Below are 19,935 nucleotides of genomic sequence, written 5' to 3' on the forward strand. Positions count from 1 at the left end.
GGTCCACCTTTCCCACCCCTTCATCTCTCATCTCAACCATCCATTTCTCATCTTCCACCATCAAAGAGGAGCTCAAGGATCTAAGGAAGCCAAGGGAGCAAGAAGATCAAGTGGTGGGTGCCTTGATAGGGTAGATTTTCATATTTTTAAGATGGGCCAAGTGAGGCCAACCGATCAATGGTTTGGATCTCACTTTGGACCCTAAGATGTGGCCGATGGCCCACTTGGATCATCATGAACATTCCATGATGGGGCCATTCTCCATGGACCCCATCATGATGTTTATTTTCTTGTATGCTTAGGGTCATCTAGACCATTTAATTTAGTGGAGAAGGGATCTCCACCGTTGGATCTAATTTTATAGACCCATGTGTAATGGGGCCCACTTGATGTATGATTTAGTGCAAGGGAGGGCCCATAGTGCCGGGGTCCCTCCATCACACGGTCTCACTCTCTATCTCTCTCCCTTTTTATTTTTAATTGTTTTATTTTTATTTTTATTTTTATTTTTATGAGGTTATGTGTGGCCCACTTGAATGGACCCCACCATAGGGTATGTATTCCATCCAACTCACCTACAAGTGGGGCCCACCTTGTGTGTAGTATACACACCATCCTCCATGAGGTGGCCCACATAAGCAAGGCCCACCTCTAGTATATTTGGAGAGAGTCCAGCGTCCAGGGACGCTGGACGTTTCATGGAAAAGGTAAAAAAAAAAAAATATAATTGCTTGGTTTGGGGATGGCCCACTGGTGTAGGCTCCACCTTGATGTATGTATTAAATCCATGCCGTCCATTCCTTTCCCAAATCTGTTTTAGGCGTTGAGCCAAAAGATGGGGTTAATCAGACCTTCGGGCGGGCCATACCATACCAAATGGCGGTTTTCACCATTGAAACCTTCCCTAATTTCCTGTACGCCAAAACATGTCCGATATTGGACTTGAACTGCTCGTGGTGAGCCATGGGAGAGCACTGGACGGAGTGGATTCGCTGGATATGGACCCCACCTGCAAAATCCATCAAAAAACAGAAATAAAAAAAAAAATAAATAACAGCAGCAGCTGTTGCTGCTGCTGTGTCAGCGCAGCAGACGCTGCCTGCGCCAGTGAGCGGGCGGACGGGCCGCCGTACAGCCCAGCACGGCTGTAGCCGTGGGCCCCACCTTGATGTTTATATGATATCTAAACCGTTCATATGGTGGGCCCCTACCTGACATGGGCTCACCCCAAAAATCAGCTCGATCCAAGGCTCAGGTGGCCCACACCGTATGAAACAGCGGGATTTAACCCCTACCTTTGAAACCCTTTTGGGGCCCACAGAAGTCTAGGATCAAAATGAAATTTGTTTCTACCCTTCATCTAAGGCCCACTGGCCTTATCAAGGGGTTGGATGACATATAAACATTATGGTGGGCCCCACATGGAGCCCACATTGATGTATGTGTTTCATTCCCACCGTCCGCCTGGACGGTGGGCGTAGAGCCACTAAGATGAGTGGTGGGCCCACTGTGATGAGTGTGTGGGCTCACTGTGATGTGTGCGTGTGTGTGTGTGTGTGTATATATATATATATATATATATATATATAATATTATATTTCATATAATATTATATGTATTATGTATATATATATTATATACTATATATATATATATTATATACTATATTATATGTATATATATATATATTTTTTGGCCCGTGATTGAGGCCCACCTTGATATATAGGTAAGGCCCACCTCAGTACTTGTGACCCATGGTTGAGGCCCACTTTGATATATATATATATAAGGCCCATGGGTCGAGGCCCACTTAATATATTAGGGGCCCATGGGTCGAGGCCCATTTGATGTAATGGGGCCAATTGGTGAGGCCCATTTGATACATGTATGGGGCCCAATTGGCAAGGCCCATTTGATACATACAAGGCCCATGTGAGCAGGCCCATTTGATGCACTCTAAGGCCCACGGGTTATAGCCCATTGTAATGAACATAAGGCCCACTGATGCGGCCCATTGATGTGGCCCACTTAATGAATATAAGGCCCATGAGATACGGCCCATTTGATGTATTGAAGGCCCAATGAGATATACTTAAGGTTCATTGCAATGTGCAGTCCCAACATGATTCATGTAATGATATTTATGACAGTCATGCCTTGGAAGCAATGGTGGTTTGACGTCCACATTGCAAGTATAGTGTGGTTAAATGTCCGCATTATGACTTTCCCTAGGGCCCATTGTTAGGCTCGTACACCTGATATATAGGCCGTCTAGGCCCATCCTTGTTATGATTATCATCCATCCCATATAACATATTTAATTCCATGATTCATAATCATATGCATCATACGTATGCTTGATATGAGCAATGCCTGATCATAGTATATGCCTTCGGGCAGATGGTTTATGGGCTCCCGTGCAAGGGGTGTTGCCCTACATGAGCGCACGATACGCGCAGGATTGCTGCATGACTGAATAGTGTGATTCATGCATTCGCATTGTGTGATATGGTTACTCTACGCCCTAGCGACATCAGGGCCATAGCCTCCACAGACGCATCGTGGTTGGCAGGATTGATACCGGAAATCTGTTCTACATGGGGTGCGATAGATATCCCCTGGGTGAAAGTCCCTAAACACTTATGGTACTAAGAGGTTGCTACAATGTCTAGACCAAGTGGGTACGGGAGGGTCGAGTGCCAATTACCAGACGATCGCGTTTTCCACTGTGTCGTGGTCGGTTGGAAGGGGGTGCGGCCTTACCCGCCCGAGAGTAGGGGGCAATGCTAGGCTGAGTCTGACCAGCTCGAGGAATGGGTCCGCTATTGACGAGCCGAGCCCGATATTGGCAGGCGGATAGTGAGGTCTTTTCCACTCACCTTATTGCGCGCGATGGGGCGGCAATCGGCTTGGAGTGTACTAGACCCCAGTGATATTTCGGATTTGAGCCGTATTGACATGTGGACTTAGATGAGGATTTGTATGCTTGACTTGCATTTCGCATTGCATGGCCTTGGTATGGCCGACATCATTCTTTGCACCGCATGGCCTTGGTACGGCTTGTGGGATTCTTAGCATTCATCAGCATGTTCCGCATTACTCTGATACTGCATGACTACATTATCACCTTGGGCATACACTTTCACCACCCTCTAAGCTTTCTATAAGCTTATGCACGACCGTTGCGTGCAGGTGACGTTGGATCGCAGCAGCGCTGAGGCTTGGACGCGTGGCTGATCTTCTTTTGGAGTTTTGGTCTATCTTCATTGTATTTCCCTTATGCTCATTGTACTTGGAAAGTTTTTGATTATAGTGGAAATGTGATGGAGTTTTTGGTTGTTGTTTGTGGGTTATGCCTTTGGTTATGCTTATTACGAATCAAACTGATGTTGAAAACCCTCCTTGTAGCATCCCAGGATCAGAACCTGGCGAATGGGCGCCGGGAGTGTATTGTATGTGGTTAGTAGTCGTTAGTGGCCCCTATGCTTTATTATAATAAAATATTATGTGTTAGGGCAAGTAAGCCTAACACAACATCTCTCTCAAACTCTCCTTCTTCTTCTCTCTCAATATTTTTCTCTTCTTCACATTATCATCATCAAATCATTCTCTAGTCCCTTGTGGTACCAGTAGGATGCTTCAACGTCGAAACCGAGTGGATAACATGAGTGCCCGAATGTCAAATACCAGTAGGCCGCGTCTCCCACTGTGTCGTGGTCGGTTGAAAAGGGGTGTGACCTTATCCGTCCTAGGGTAGAGGGTTGTAAGCTAGGTTAAGTTTAACCAGCTCGTAAATGGGTCCGCTATCGACGAGCCAGGTGGGCATTAGCATAAGTTAGGTTGAGTTTAACCAACTCGTAAATGGGTCTGCTATCGACAAGCCGAGTGGGCATTGGCATACCACTGACAAGGCAGATAGTGAGGTCTCTTCCACTCACTTAGTCATACATGCGATGGGGCGGCAACCAGTGTTAGAGTGTACTAGACCCCGTTGATGTTTCCAGTGACGAATCGTACTGATATGTGGACTAATTGAGGATTGGCATGCTTGCATTGCGTCTCTAGCATATGACATTCAGCCATGTAGGCTTTACATTGCATAGCCTTGGTATGGCTAACATCATTTATAGACTTGCCGGTTTAGCCTTCCATCATTTCCGCTTATTCTGACATTTGTATGCTTGGCACATGTATTGCGCACACACGCACACACTCTCTAAGCTTCGTAGTAAGCTTATGCATGTTCGTTACGTGCAGGTTATGCTACACCGCAGCAGCATTGAGGCAGGAGCATGTGCCCGATCTTTTAGAATTTTGTTATATGATGTATTTCCCTTTCAGCATTGTATTCAAATATTATATTAGTGGATATGTGATGATGTTTTGGTGACTTGGGTACACTTATGATTATGCTCCTTTACAAAAAAAAATCACCCCGAAAATCCTCCTTGTAGGATCCCAGGATTAGAACCTGGCGCATGTGAGCTGAGAGCCGAGAGCCGAGAATGGGGTACTACGGAGGCTGTCAGCACCACATTTGGTGGCCGAAAATTTTATGAGCCCGGTTCCCGAGTTTGGGGCGTGACACATCATACGATTAAAGCTGTTTTACAAGATCTAAACTCATCATATGATTAAAGCTGCTTTTCATGATCCATGTTAATGGATATGTTAAGTTGATCCATGTCCTAAATTATGTAAGACGCTCTTCAGCTATAGAAATGATCCAAACCTTTGACGTGCTTGGGCCATTTCAACGGATTTGAACTTCGTATATGATTCCGCCCATTCAGCGATCCAAATGTGTCATATGATTCGTATTGATGGTAGTGATGTAAACTCCAGATTCAGTGGTTGAAAATTTTATGAGCCCGATTCCCGAGTTTGGGGCGTGACACATCATACAATTAAAGTTGTTTTACAAGATCTAAACTCATCATATGATTGAAGCTGCTTTTCATGATCCATGTTAATGGATATGTTAAGTTGATCCATGTCCTAAATTATGTAAGACCCTCTTCAACTATACAAATGATCCAAACCTTTGACGTGCTTGGGCCATTTCAACGGATTTGAACTTCGTATATGATTCGGCCCATTCAGCGATCCAAATGACATATGATTCGTGTTGATGGTAGTGATGTAAACTCATCATATGATTGAAACCTCTTTCCATTACCCATCCCAATGGATATGTTAAGTTGATCCATCTATTCATAATATTTGAGGTTGGTTATCAGTGATCCACATCGTTAATTTTGTAGGACCATCTTCTGTTCTATAAATAATTCAAACAATCAGGTTTCTTTTTACAACGATCCAAATTCATATGTGTATTCCTTATTCACCAAGTCAGTGCATGACCTCATGTACAGGTTGGATAGCAAATGACATCATGGTGGAGCCCCCCACATGAGTTGCAACAGTGGGCCTCAACCATTTACAATGGTACCCGTTCAATCCCTGTTGTTTCGTTATGGTGAGGTCCTTTACCAGACGGTGTAGATAAAACCCATACGGATATCATATGGGTTTTATTGAAATATACTACTTCGGATATCATATGTTAAGTGAATCATGCTTAGTACATTTTAAATTAAATTTTGCATTTCAAATAGATGCTGCTATGGCCGAAGGGTGTTACATACCACTAATAGTTCGTGCATACTATATCTATTTTGATAAGTTGCATTACTAGGGTGTTGTAATTTTACATTTCATTTGCTTTCTCATAGATTGCTGCTGGGACCATCTATAACAGGAAAGAAAAACATGGATTCTCATTGGTCAATGTTGGAGTGAATTAAGTAGTGAACATCCATGCATTTCAAAAAAAAAAAAAAACAGAACATTCAGTTTAATAAAAAAGTTAATGGGTGCTTCTAGGTCATTCATAACGATGAAGTTGCATTGAAATTACAGCGTGTTGCTTTTGAGTCCAACTTGGAAGTAACATAATTGCCATTCAGAGCAGAGGAACCGTAAATATGAATGCCAAGGAAGGAAATCACAATTGGGCTATTACTTGACTTTTAATGGTAATTCAATTTGAATTGTCCATAAGGAGCTTCAATAGGATTTCTTCTGGAAAATTTCACCTATAATTGTCATTGTTTGAAATGTTCAGGCATACTCTACTGTCGGTGCCCCTGATTATATTGCTTCAGTGGTTTTGCTGAAGACAGGTTGTGGAATGGAATGTGATTGGTGAGTATTTATATATGTTCTCCATCCTTTTGGCACCAACACACTTTGTAAAATCATTCCGTTTCTTTTCTTTCTACGGGTGGTCACTTGGTCATCATATTTGTAGTGTAAGAGTTCCTGTCATACCTTTTAGTAAATTTGTCTCTCTTGCTTCATATTTGCAGTGTAGTCTTAGGCTCCATTTGGTCATCACATCAATCTTTATGAATATATTTTTTTCTCAAACCAAATGGAGCATAAGCCATTTTTTAACTCCACCATTGCAACTTCTTGCATTGCCGGTACCAAGCCTGGGTAAAGGAGGAGGGAGAAGGGCGTCAGGGTGAGTCGTGTCCTTTTCTTCCATTTTCTGAAGCTGTTATAGCTTTTGAGTTTACTACAACTAGATAGTTTTTAATTGGTGATAACCACTTTCCCTTGAGATCAAGCAAGAGCTGGGAGGAAGCATTTTTTCCAACCTAGAGGGAGACCACATCACATTGGTTAATGTATATCGGGCATCTGTAGAGTGCTTGGAGACTAGCAAGATGGCTAACAGTAAAAAGAGAATTGGGAAATGCTTGAGCAAATGGTGCAGAGAAATTTTCATCAATAGCCATTACCTGAGGCATGCCTATCTTTACCTTAGTTTGGTGGTTGTTATGTCTTGGACATAATGAGTTTCTTAACTGGTAGTGAGGTTTTATTTTAATTGACTTTAATATGATTGTTAATGAAGTTAACCTTCTTGTTGTTTTGCTGAGTTTTTTTTTTTTTTTTTTTTTTTTTTGGATCTGTTTGAAATGAAGTGATTTTTTTTTTCGTTTCTATAATTTTTTCTGTTGCTTCTATCTTAGTTTGGTGGTTGTTATGTCTTGGATTTATTTAGATTATTTCATTGTGTTTTATATGCCATCCAATATGCAGCCCACTGTTAAGTTGCAGTGCTGCAGTGCTCCCTGTGGAATGTGAATATGAGGAGGTGAACAGATTGGGCAGATTTTAGATCATATGAAAAATTCAGATTTATATTTTTTGTGAAATTATTTTGCTGATTCGATGCATCTGTTTTTGGAATTGTTAGCAGTCCAAAAAAAAAAAAAACCAAGGGTTTTTGCATTTTTATACATAATTCCTTCTAAACTCACTTTTGAGTTTTTTTTTTTCTTTAGCTCTCTTATTTTATTCTTGGCAAATGATTAGACGGAAGGATATGTCACAACTCATAATCAATTGGAGAAAATCAAATTTTAGAATTTTTTTTTTGGGGATGATCTATGCAATGTTTTACATCACATCACTGATGTGCCAAACATTGTAGCTATTTCATCCTATGTGATTGTGGTGCTCATTTTGCAAACAGTTTCTGTAGACAGTATTTCTTGCTTCCATTTTCACCAATTCCATGACTATTTTTATCAACATAAATGAAAATAACCTGTCAGAGGATTTTACCCACATCAAACTTACCACACTTTAACTGTCTTGGATGCTTTTTTATTGTTATGGGTGGTGAAAACTGCACATATATAACCAATTATTAATGTGGAATGAAGTGAAATATGTGATGGTCATAGAATGACTGACAATGCATGTTATGAAAAAATGCAATCTGGTGTGGAGCCAGTACTCCTTTCAGATGGTAAGCAATGGAATGTTCAAATGCTTTCTCCTCTTTGTTAAACAGACTTGACGGTTCAGTTATCTGATATCATCAATGATCACCACCTATTATCCACTCTATGAACTACAAACATGGTATTAAATGGTAATGGGACTAGCAATGGGTGATATTTTTAGGATCCATGACAAGTTTGAAAGTTATTCATGTCCACTGTAAAGTAAATGAGTCAATGATATTGCTGATTGTTACGAACTCGGTAGAATTTGGTGTTATATGATATGTACTTGTCCTTACTTTACTGGCTTATATATGATTTTTCCTAGTGAATTAGGCGATCCTCATGGTTGGGCCAACCTATTCAAGGGGCTGGATGTCACAGGCTCTTGTTCATTGTAGCTCTGTTTTTTTTTTTCTCTCTCTTTTAAAGATATATAGCTTTGTATTGTTTATAACCATGTATAACCCTAACCGATCTGTGTATTCACATTGCTTAGTCATTTCCAATTTAACTACATTTATCTTTTATTATTGTCATTTAATTGACTAACTGATGATCATATAGGCAAATTAGCAACATAACAAACGGGGGACCCCATCATTGGCATTTATTAGGAACATAAAGAACTAAAGTACCTTGTAAGTGAAAGAACTTAAGTACCTTGTAAGTGATCAGGTATGAGTTCTCATTCTGCATGCCTCTGTTGCTTTGGTACATTAGTAAAAATGTGCCTATGGTAGCTGTTTTCATGTGGATTTAAGCTGTTTGTGTGGGGATTGATTGTGGGAAAGAAGAGTTTCTCAATTTGATGAGGAGTGATCTCATCCAAGCACCTTTTGATGGCCTACCGCCTGGAACAGTCCGCTTTGGCTGCCACATCGTCTAAACTTCTTATATGAATGAAAAGCCCCTTAGTTCTCCCAGATGGAGAATCATTTAATTAGATGAGGGGCTTCTTTCTTTTTTTCTGAATTGGTGAATAAGGTATGTAACAGATGGGTGCTTTTTCAATTTTCATGTGTACAAACTGTATCTTCCTTTCACTAAGTTTTATCCTGTTTGGATTCTGTATAGGACCCTCCTCCCATGAGTTTGCTGGGGCTACTTGGTTTTTCACTTCTAACAAGTGGGGCCCGTGATTCGGTAATCCAGGCCATTGGTTTGTTAAGTTTGTATAGACTATGCCCCAAAAATCTCATGGATAGAGAACAATCCTGACTATTCTATCTGTGGGCTACATGGCTGAGCAAGTTTTTAAAAGGGCAGTGGGATTGATCTCAGTATCAAAGTTACCTGATTGCTACACTTTTTCATCAAGGTGATAAAGAAAATCAAAAGCCAAAACTGAAATGCAGCAATTAGTGCCTGCTGTTACTAGTTACATAAAAGGCAAAACTGAATTTAGGCATCAGGATTCACAACCCAGTTGTTATTCTTCCAACAGAATCAGCACCAAGTGGTTTTACTAGGCATCTGAAATCCATAAGCCACTTGTTAGACTTTCAACAAAATCGATACTGGGTCTTTTTACCATGCTTCTTTTTCATGAAAATAAATCTTCTGTACAGTTGCAGTATATGTTTGTATCTTGACATTGTATAGCTATTTAGTACTGTAAATTTTATTGCCAGATCTAATGACATTGTCTTTACAAAGTTCTATAATTTAAAAATTGCTGATTTGGTGAAAGGTTTAAGGAAGAGACCGTCTAGTTGTAAAATTCATTGCAGAGGAATTGGGTCTGGAGGGCTCTTATGTTCCCCGTACTTATATTGAACAGATTCAGCTTGAGAAGCTTGTAAATGATGTTATGGTAGGTTGTCTTTTGAAAGCATCTTATGCTAAATATTTAGTTTCCCGCTTCAATTTGCTATCGTAAATTGAACTTCATACAATAGATTATCCGCGCAGGCACTACCAAATGATTTGAAGACAAAGCTCAGCATCGACGATGATATAGCATTAAGTCTCAAAGACGCACTTTCCTGGGCCTCTGCAGGCATGATTGCCTTGAGAAATAAGAATCTTACTATTTCTAATCCTTTCCTCCATATTTCCAGACATAGGTTGGATAGAAGAGTTGACTGAGCAAGTTGGGGATCAGTCAGCTGTGTCATAGGACTCGCATTTATGTTTCTTGACTGTTAGTCAAGTTCTCTAGCTCAATAATTTAAATTGTCTCTCTCACTGTTGGCAAGCAAATTGTTGTGGATGTAGTGCCACGTTTGGCATGTATTGGGGATCATTTGACATGTTAGACTGAGTTGCAGGATCCTTCTAAATAGGTGTTGCTCCCACTTTGAACCCCTGCTTCGGACTCTCGCTCTCTATCTGCCTACCTACCTATTTATACTCTCTTGCATTTTGAAAGAGACTCTACCCTGCTCGCACACCGAAATTTGTTGCTGCTTTGCTTCACATTCTATACCCACTTCTTGAATGTAACCAGCGTAGTTCTTGATCTCAATTGCACACACACGAATGTAACCAGCATAGTTCTTGATCTCAATTGCGCGCGCAAGCGCACACACACACACACACACACACACATATTGGTTATCTGGGATGTAATTAATTTCTTTTTGCTATTTTGTTTCGCAAGTTTTAGGCAGGGATGAATGGGAGCTGGATCGATGGATTTCTCTCTTCGTTTTTTTTTTTGTATTTGGAACCATTTAACTTATTATTGTAAATATTATTTTAATATTCATTTTTAGGGCTGGCTAATAAATGGGCTATGGCTGAGCTCAGGTTTGATGGATCTTTCCTTTGAGGAACCCACAAATCGTCATTACAGGCCCATTTTACAACCATTATGGGTCATGAGGCATTGCTATGCTTGACTTCTGCAATTAATGAGTAGACAAAAGGCTGCATGGCCAGCAACTGCCTTCCATCGTTAGTTTTGACAATGGACTCGACAGCAACTGCCTTCCATCGTTAGTTTTGACAATGGACTCGACACAAAGGACATGCAAAGCTAACATATTTTTTGCAGGTGCAGTTTCAGGAGTTGACAATTGTGACGATGCTGGTTCGAGTGTGGCAACTTTTCAGGCCCATAGGATGTACCATAATAATCTTTTAAGTTTTAAATATGTAAAAATAAGATTAAATTAATTTTAATCAAATATAAACAGTGGCCCACACATATACCGGTGCTTCGGCAAACCTTTGCCAGCGCTTTTCAGGAATTTCTCGGGGCTCAGAAAAGCACTGGTAAAAGTGATGAAGCAGCACCCAACACAACCGCTGGTAAAAGACGCTGACCGTCTAACTATTTATTGGCCAGGGCATCTTCACAGGCAAATCCATCTAACTATTGGTGACATTTCAGCCACATGTTCAATTGTGGCAAGTGTGTTATAGTTTTAGTTCATTTTCTTCCATCTTGGATTATTATTATTTTTTTATTTTTAGATAGCGTTTCGCGCTATCAGATTTGATATAACCACGGCCGAGGACCGATCTTTATATTTTGGTTGATCGGTTGTTTATGTATGGATCCTACCTTGCGTAGAGGCCGATTATTGTAGCCGATTACCGATTATGATTGTTGTGGTCGATTGACCGATTATCGATCGAGGCTGATTACCGATTATGATTGTCATGGCCGATTCCGATTATCGATCGAGGCCGATTATCGTGGCCGATTACCGATTATGATTGTTGTGGTCGATTGACCGATTATCGATTGAGGCCGATTATCGTGGCTGATTACTGATTATGATTGTTGTGGTCGATTGACCGATTATCGATCGAGGCCGATTATCGTGGCCGATTACCGATTATGATTGTTGTGGTCGATTAACCGATTATCAATCGAGGCCGATTACCGATTATGATTGTTGTGGTCGATTAACCGATTATCGATCGAGACCGATTACCGATTATGATTGTTGTGGTCGATTGACCGATTATCGATTGAGGCCGATTATCATGGCCGATTGACCGATTATCGATCGAGGCCGATTATCGACTATAATTGTCATGGCCGATTGACCGACTATCGATCGAGGCCGATTATCATGTCCGATTAACGATTATGATTGTCATGGCCAATTGACCGATTATCGATTGAAGCCGATTGCTGATTATGATTGTCGTGGCCAATTGGCCGATTATCGATCGAGACCAATCATCGTGACCGATTGTGGATTTCGATTGTGATGTATATTTTGCCCATGTTTGAGGCCCAATTTGATGTATATGCGGCTCGTATTTGAGGCCTGTTATGATGTGTATTTTGCCAGTGTTTAAGGCCCAATGTGATGTATATGAGGCCTATATGATGAGGCCCATTGTGATGCATTTTAGGGCCAGGCGATGGAGCCTATTGTGATGTATGTTAGGCCCATGTGAGAGACCCATCGTGACGTATATTAAACTCTTGAGTGAGGTCCATGGTATTGTATATTTGGCCTTTGTGTGAGGTCATGGGTCCACTATATATTAGAATCCAGGAGGGTCATTCCTTGGGGGGCAATGTTGGTTAAATGTCCACATTGTCGAGGTCGATTGTCGATGTCGGTGGTTGATACCGATTATGAGTATGTGACAGCATAGCATCATGATACATGCACATACGCATTATCTGCATGTTTGTTATGAGATGTGGTTGATCATTGCATATGTTATTGAGCATGTTGTTATGAGACTCCCTGATAGGCGGAGGTTATCTCACATGAGCACACGGTATACGCAGGGTTGATGCATGACTAGATTGTATGACTCATACATCTTGCATTGTGATTACTATACGCCCTAGCAATATCAGGGCTATAGCCTCCACAGGCATATCGTGGATGGCCAGATGAGACACCGAAAATATTTTGTTCTAGCATACGGGCCCCATAGATATCCCTGGGTGAAATTTTCTAAACCTCCGAGCCAGGAGACGCCCTAACGTCGAGACTGAGTGGATACATGAGCGCCTGAGTGCCGAATACCAGGAGGCCGCGTCTCCCACTGTATCGTGGTCGGTTGGGAGGGGGTATGGCCTTACCCACCCGAGGGTAGGGGGCAATACTAGGCTGAGTTTAACCAGCTCGTGAATGGGTCCACTATCGACGTGCCGGATAGGTATTGACAGAGTATTGGCCAGGTGGATAGTGAGGTTTCTTACGCTCACTTGGACTGTGTAGCTGGGAGAGCGGCAGTGTCATTTGGAGTGTACTAAACCCCGGTGATGATTACAGAGATGAACTGTACTGATACATGGACTTATTGAGCAGGAGTCGCATGCTCATTCATTCATTCATTCACTATCCACTTGGGCTGGTGGTGCGCGACTATTTGTTACGTGTACATTCGTAATGGCCAGGATTTCAGTTGGGGCGCGCAACTAACCTAAGATCAGGAGTTAACCACGTTGAGACTGACTATCCAAATTAGGTATGAGACTAGTTTGAATAGAAGTCCCTTGTGATAGGCCCCATAGCCTGCGATACTACGTACTACCATCCCGACTTCACACTCTAGCATGACCACTCCATTCGCACCGCATATTGCATTATATCTATGGCATATGACAATTTGGGTCCTTGTGTTTCTGCATTTATATGGTCTAGGTACGGCTGACGCTATTTGTGTTACTCATCAGGAATGTATATTGCATTGCATTCTTTGCATCTGATATTTGGTGCTTTATGACTCCTCATTTGTATAGTTGATTCGTATTGTGTATTCTAATATTGTATGACTTATGAACTTGTCAGTATTTCCACTTACTCTGTTATCTTATGATTTGTGATCTTATCAGTATTTCTGCTTACTCTGATAAATCATGATCTTGTCAGTATTTCTTCTTATTCCGGTATTGTATGATGATAGCATTGTATTGAATACTTGGCACTTACCTTGTGTACACACTTTCACCACCCACTAAGCTTTCTATAAGCTTATGCACGATAGATGCGTGCAGGTGGCGTTAGGTTGCAGCAACGTTGAGCATGGAACATGCAGCAGTCTTCTAGAACTTTGATTTTTGGCATATAAATTTTCTCTTTCAGCATTGTACTCAAATGTTTATATTAGTAGCCATGTGATGATAATATTGCCTTTATGATTTGGGTATACTTGTGGCTATGCTTATTATGATTTAAATGTACATTGAAAAATCCTCCTTGTAGGATCTCAGGATCGGAATTTGGCGTATGAACGCTAGGAGCCGAGAATGGGGTACTACGAAGGCTGTCGGCACCGGATTCGGCGATCGGAATTCCAGTGAATCCGATTTCTGGATTTGAGGCGTGACATGTATAGATTCAATCACTTGACATTTATATAATTTTTTAAAAGGGGTTACAGGAATTCAGCTAATGTTTGGCCCATTGGAAACCTACTGGTATTGTCCCTATATACTTATAAAATAACCTAATCAATGGTCATCTTGCCGGGATGCTTGGGGGAATCTTGCAACTGTGCATTAGGATAGTGACAAAAGGAGCCTTTGCGACTCGGGTATTATTTTACTGAAATTACATTGCTAATATAGTCATTAGGTGCATGATCTGTTTGTTCTTTCTAAGCTTTTCTAAGGTACTTTTTGAAATTGAAAAAAGAAAAAAAGAAGTGCAAGTTGAGACATCTGCTCTAAATAAATGGAGACATTGTGGTGGACATTGAATTTCTCTAGAGTTTTAGAGGCTAGATTTTGACCACATCTATTAGAAGATTACTTGATTTGGTACACACATTAGGAGTATTTGGATAAACTGTCAAATTCAATTGTGGTTGTTCAGGATTCAATTCACTTGGGCATCCAAATGCAGCATGAGAGGGAAGCCACTAATGATTAAGAGAGGGTGCAGGAATTGTTATTTAAATTTTTTTTTTTTTTTATTATTATTAATAAATAAGAAAAGAAACAATGAAAGTAATTTTGTCTTTTAGTGCATTTGTCTTTTCATGACTTTATATTTAGCTTTTAAAGTAATTCTCTTGTCCCGTATTGGAAAAGGAGAAATGATCAATAGCCCTTATATTAAATCGTTCCCATTTAGGACTGAATTATGGAAAAAGTTTATGTTACACTTATTTACCATGTGCACCTAACTGCACCACCATGCATCCAAGTATCTGAAGTGCACCTAATTTATAATCATTCTTCTTGAGAACTGATATATCCTAGAGGCAAAAAGTTGTGACCCAATACATTGGGTGATCATTCCAAATCCATAGTGGAGGCTTATCTATCTTTAACGTTTTAATAATATGCCTAAGCTCTTCCAAATTTATATATTTTTTGTTTATTTTATTTACTTTATATTTTTGTTACTTTGTTCATTATTCGATTATTCAATATTACTTCATTTTCTAAGTTATTTATTTTTAAATTATTTCATAAATTCAAGTTTTGAATTATCTGTATCAGAAGTAGATGTATGCTAACCATACCTATCATAATTGATTTGACTTTTGATCAGTGCTGTAATTTCATTTTATCTCTACAACAACCAGTATGGGTCCTGCCAAATGCTTACCAACAAAAGAAAAAGAGAAAAGGTAGGAAACCAAGTTTAAAAGTCCAAAAATGTTATTATACCAAATTCAATAAATCTAAAATGGTATCTTAGAACGATGAAATAATATAATAGTAGGATTCCAGGGTGCTAGAGTCTTCAGCTTCCATGTCTTATTAATATTTCATTTTCTTTAGGGGGCAAGTCATTTTAATATGCACAATGAGGAGCTGTTGGATGCCACCAATGGGAGGAGAGCTGTATTTGGAAGCGATGGTTGCTTAGCAAAGACTTCAATGTAGAAGAATCAGAGGACATGGGTCAGGGTCTGAGGAGCTAAATTCGGATTTAATTAACCTAATCAACTCATCGGTTGTCGCCACCTTGTTTACAATATTTGGGGAGCTAGACAACTTACAAGCCTTGTTTATTTGGATGCATATGAATCAAATGGTTGGTCAATCTCAAGGAACCTGAATCTTTAAATAATGACCATGTGGGTTTTTAGAGTGGTTAATTTCAGCTTTGACTACCAATCAATGAGGATCCATACCTGCCATATGGTGTGTCATGGCATTTTTTCTGGCCTGGCATTTTCCCCAGCACAAATGCCATTTATCTCATTTGGACCGTCCATCGTGAATCCTGCTGCCGACCATTAGGGTTAGGCCGGCAGATGAACTGTCTGTATCCAGTCCCAACTGAACCATGTGTAAGGTAACTTGTAAGGAGACATGTTCCACTGCTACACACTGATTTTCAAGGGGGGTGGGGGCCTTGAGATGGTGCAGCTGGCACAAGGGCAGAAAGATAAACATACTAAATGGAAAGGTGATCACAAGACAGACTGGAAAGCTCGAGGGTGGGTCTAATCGCCTGGTGCTCCCCCATACCTCAGCTGCTGTCTACTCACGAGCAACAGGGCTTCCCTAACAAACATCTATAAATGAGGCCGGGATTTTGGGGACCTAGACAACTCATCTGTGGCACCATGGCTGGCAATGCTGCCCAGAGTTCTTCCATTTGCTGCACATTGGACAGTTCAATGAGGAAATATAGCCAGTGGTCCAAATGAAATGGCACTGGTTAGATGCCCCAGATTGTTCAATAGGAGGAGATTTTAGATCCATGTGTGATGGGCCCCACCTGTACAGAATGCATGCCCCAATGAAAGCACCAGTGATTCAGAACCAGGCATTGATGTGTAATATCTAATATAAGCCATGAGTGGATATGCGTATACATGGTAGATATTTTTTTGCATGTCATTGGGTTTTATTTATTTATTTACGGCCAGAAAATGTTTCCATGTTACGAAGCAGGGTCTCTCTCTCTCTCTCTCTCTCTCTCTCTCTCTCTCTCTCTCTCTACAGCCAGAAAATGTCTCCATGTCACGAAGCACAGAAAGACTAGAGTAATACTAAAAAAACCTGCAAAATTCAGGACTCAATACATCGAGCTCCGAGTGATACAATTTAGAACTAGGTATTGGAAGCAAGTCCAGGTTCCCGGATATCATACACAAGACCTCATGGAACTTGTTCCACTTTTAAGTGAAAAAAATTGTGATTGGCAAAACAAAAATCACATGAAAAGCAAAGGCACATATAGGTGCTTCAGCCTACCAACTTTGCCCGGTTTTCTTCCATGATTCTTTGAAGCTCTTTCTGACTGGCTCCAATCAAACCTTTTGCAGTGTCAAAGGTAGTCAGCCTAATGCTGCAAAAGAACTCTTCAGGTGTTAACAAGAGCAGAGTTACCATTAAAGTTTAAGAAACTAAAATCAACTTGGAATTTGGTCAGCACCCAGCTGAGCATGACATAGAAAATACTCAGGTAAATGTATTAACAGTAAAGTTCTAAAATGATTCAAATAACCTGTTTGGAAGTATCACCACCCATTTGTTTGTTTGGTAAGAAGAGTTGAGAGACTTTGTGGTGCACCACATTCTCCTGCCTCCTCTCAAGTCAAGGAATGAGTTTCTCTTCCCTCATGCAATCCACCCAATACAAGATGGATTCTACTGTCCCAAAACTCGTTCCAAAACCCAGCCGTTCTACCTTGTTCCGACTCGCCAATATCTTCACCGGGCATCCAAAGACAGCATCCATGAACCACCAATTGGCAAGATCCTCCATTTGTGTCCTTTTGAGTCCCTCTTTCTCCACAATCTCCTCCCAGACTGGACCCTTATCATGCATTGCAGCTGAGAATGTGAAACTCGGCACGAACATTTCTTCAGGCACGAACACTTGAAATTTAGCTGCAAGAGCCAGCCAGATCTCCTTCCATGTGAAAGGTGAGCCACTGACCGCATTGAACGCCTCTCCAATAGCCAATGATACACTATCATCAGTGGACGCCCAGATATGCTGCTGGGCCACTAGCCGAGCATCGGACGCATCTATATACGCCTCCTCCCAACACATCCTTGCACCCCCTACAACAAAAGGGAGGCTTAGATGCCGGCAAATGGACGCGTAAACGCATAGGCTTCCCATGAAGTTAAATGCAGTCCTTGGAGAACTGCCTAACAAGAGCCCCGGGCGGTGCACCGACCATCCCACATTGCTGGTTAATCTCTCCCTGAGCAAATCCTCCAGGGCATAGTAGAAGTTGTAACTTTCAAGGACCCTTGGGCTCTCTTCATCGTAGTAAACAACTCCACCACTGTCGAAAGGAGCAGCTGATGGGATGTAGTGCTTGGTACCTGTTTGGAGGGACACATGCTTCAATGCTTTGGCTCTTGGGAGGATTGCATTGAGGACATTGGACATCATGGCCTGGTTCTGATCGCAACACTCCTTGCTTCCCAAGGGGAATTGGCTTGCCCAAGTGACCCAAAAGATGTGGGTAACATCCTCTAGCAAGGAGAGCTTTTCCATGGTGTCTACAGGATCTAGGAGGTCACATGAGATGAAATAGTAGTTGTAGCCTTGGCTGGGGAAACCATCCGGCCTGCGAGCGATGCCGTAGACCTTCCATTCAGATCTCATCGTTAGGCTCCTGGCCAGCTCCTTGCCAACCAGCCCGGTGACGCCGATGATGAGGGCAACATTCTGGGTGGCCTTGATTTCTTGGCCCATCAGCTTACAACTTTGGTGGTACTTTTGGTTTGGGCCCCTTGTATTGAGGATGCTATGCATAGGTGCGTGCATTTTATGTATAGATTCAATCACTTGACATTTATATAATTTTTTAAAAAGGGTTACAGGAATTCAGCTAATGTTTGGCCCATTGGAAAGCTATTGGTATTGTCCCTATATACTAATAAAATAACCTAATCAATGGTCATCTTGCCGGGATGCTTGGGGGAATCTTGCAACTGTGCATTGGGATAGCGACAAAAGGAGCCTTTGCGACTCAGGTATTATTTTACTGAAATTGCATTGCTAATATAGTCATTAGCTGCATGACCTGTTTGTTCTTTCTAAGCTTTTCTAAGGTACTAAGCTTTTCTAAGGTACTGTTTGAAATTGAAAAAAAAAAAAAAAGAAGTACAAGTTGAGACATCTGCTCTAAATAAGTGGAGACATTGTGGTGGCCATTGAATTTCTCTAGAGTTTTAGAGGCTAGATTTTGACCACATCTATTAGAAGATTACTTGATTTGGTACACACATTAGGAGTATTTGGATAAACTGTCAAATTCAATTGTGGTTGTTCAGGATTCAATTCACTTGGGGCATCCAAATGCAGCATGAGAGGGAAGCCACTAATGATTAAGAGAGGGTGCAGGAATTGTTATTTAATTTATTTATTTTTTTTATTATTATTAATAAATAAGAAAAGAAACAATGAAAGTAATTTTGTCTTTTAGTGCATTTGTCTTTTCATGACTTTATATTTAGCTTTTAAAGTAATTCTCTTGTCCCGTATTGAAAAGGGAGAAATGATAAATAGCCCTTATATTAAATCGTTCCCATTTAGGACTGAATTATGGAAAAAGTTTATGTTACACTTATTTACGATGTGCACATAACTGCACCACCATGCATCCAAGTATCTGAAGTGCACCTAATTTATAATCGTTCTTTTTCTTGAGAACTGATATATCCTAGAGGCAAAAAGTTGTGACCCAATACATTGGGTGATCATTCCAAATCCATAGTGGAGGCTTATCTATCTTTAACGTTTTAATAATATGCCTAAGCTCTTCCAAATTTATATATTTTTTGTTTATTTTATTTACTTTATATTTTTGTTACTTTGTTCATTATTCGATTATTCAATATTACTTCATTTTCTAAGTTATTTATTTTTAAATTATTTCATAAATTCAAGTTTTGAATTATCTGTATCAGAAGTAGATGTATGCTAACCATGCCTATCATAATTGATTTGACTTTTGATCAGTGCTGTAATTTCATTTTATCTCTACAACAACCAGTATGGGTCCTGCCAAATGCTTACCAACAAAAGAAAAAGAGAAAAGGTAGGAAACCAAGTTTAAAAATCCAAAAATGTTATTATACCAAATTCAATAAATCTAAAATGGTATCTTAGAACGATGAAATAATATAATAGTAGGATTCCAGGGTGCTAGAGTCTTCAGCTTCCATATTTTATTAATATTTCATTTTCTTTAGGGGGCAAGTCATTTTAATATGCACAATGAGGAGCTGTTGGATGCCACCAATGGGAGGAGAGCTGTATTTGGAAGC

At 40.6% G+C, this 19,935-nt stretch overlaps 1 protein-coding gene and 1 long non-coding RNA gene across 2 annotated transcripts; one reads left to right on the top strand and one right to left on the bottom strand.

Moving 5' to 3' along the window:
* Positions 1–8,576: 8,576 nt before the first annotated feature.
* Positions 8,577–9,847, top strand: LOC131250732 (uncharacterized). The gene is made up of 3 exons (XR_009173425.1): positions 8,577–8,792; positions 9,499–9,621; positions 9,720–9,847. It is a non-coding gene; the product is annotated as an uncharacterized LOC131250732 (long non-coding RNA).
* Positions 9,848–17,160: 7,313 nt separating this feature from the next.
* LOC131250733 ((S)-8-oxocitronellyl enol synthase CYC2) lies at positions 17,161–18,712 on the bottom strand. The gene has a single exon (XM_058251009.1). The coding sequence runs from the start codon at positions 18,428–18,430 to the stop codon at positions 17,240–17,242; it is 1,191 nt and encodes a 396-aa protein (XP_058106992.1). The 5' UTR covers positions 18,431–18,712; the 3' UTR covers positions 17,161–17,239.
* Between the last annotated feature and the right edge of the window lie 1,223 nt (positions 18,713–19,935).

This window comes from Magnolia sinica, chromosome 7 (genome assembly GCF_029962835.1).
Source record: "Magnolia sinica isolate HGM2019 chromosome 7, MsV1, whole genome shotgun sequence".
Taxonomy (NCBI): Eukaryota; Viridiplantae; Streptophyta; class Magnoliopsida; order Magnoliales; family Magnoliaceae; genus Magnolia; species Magnolia sinica.

Coding starts and splice junctions, on each gene's coding strand:
- LOC131250733 (XM_058251009.1), bottom strand. CDS start 18,430: ATGCACGCACCTATGCATAGCATCCTCAATACAAGGGGCCCAAACCAA.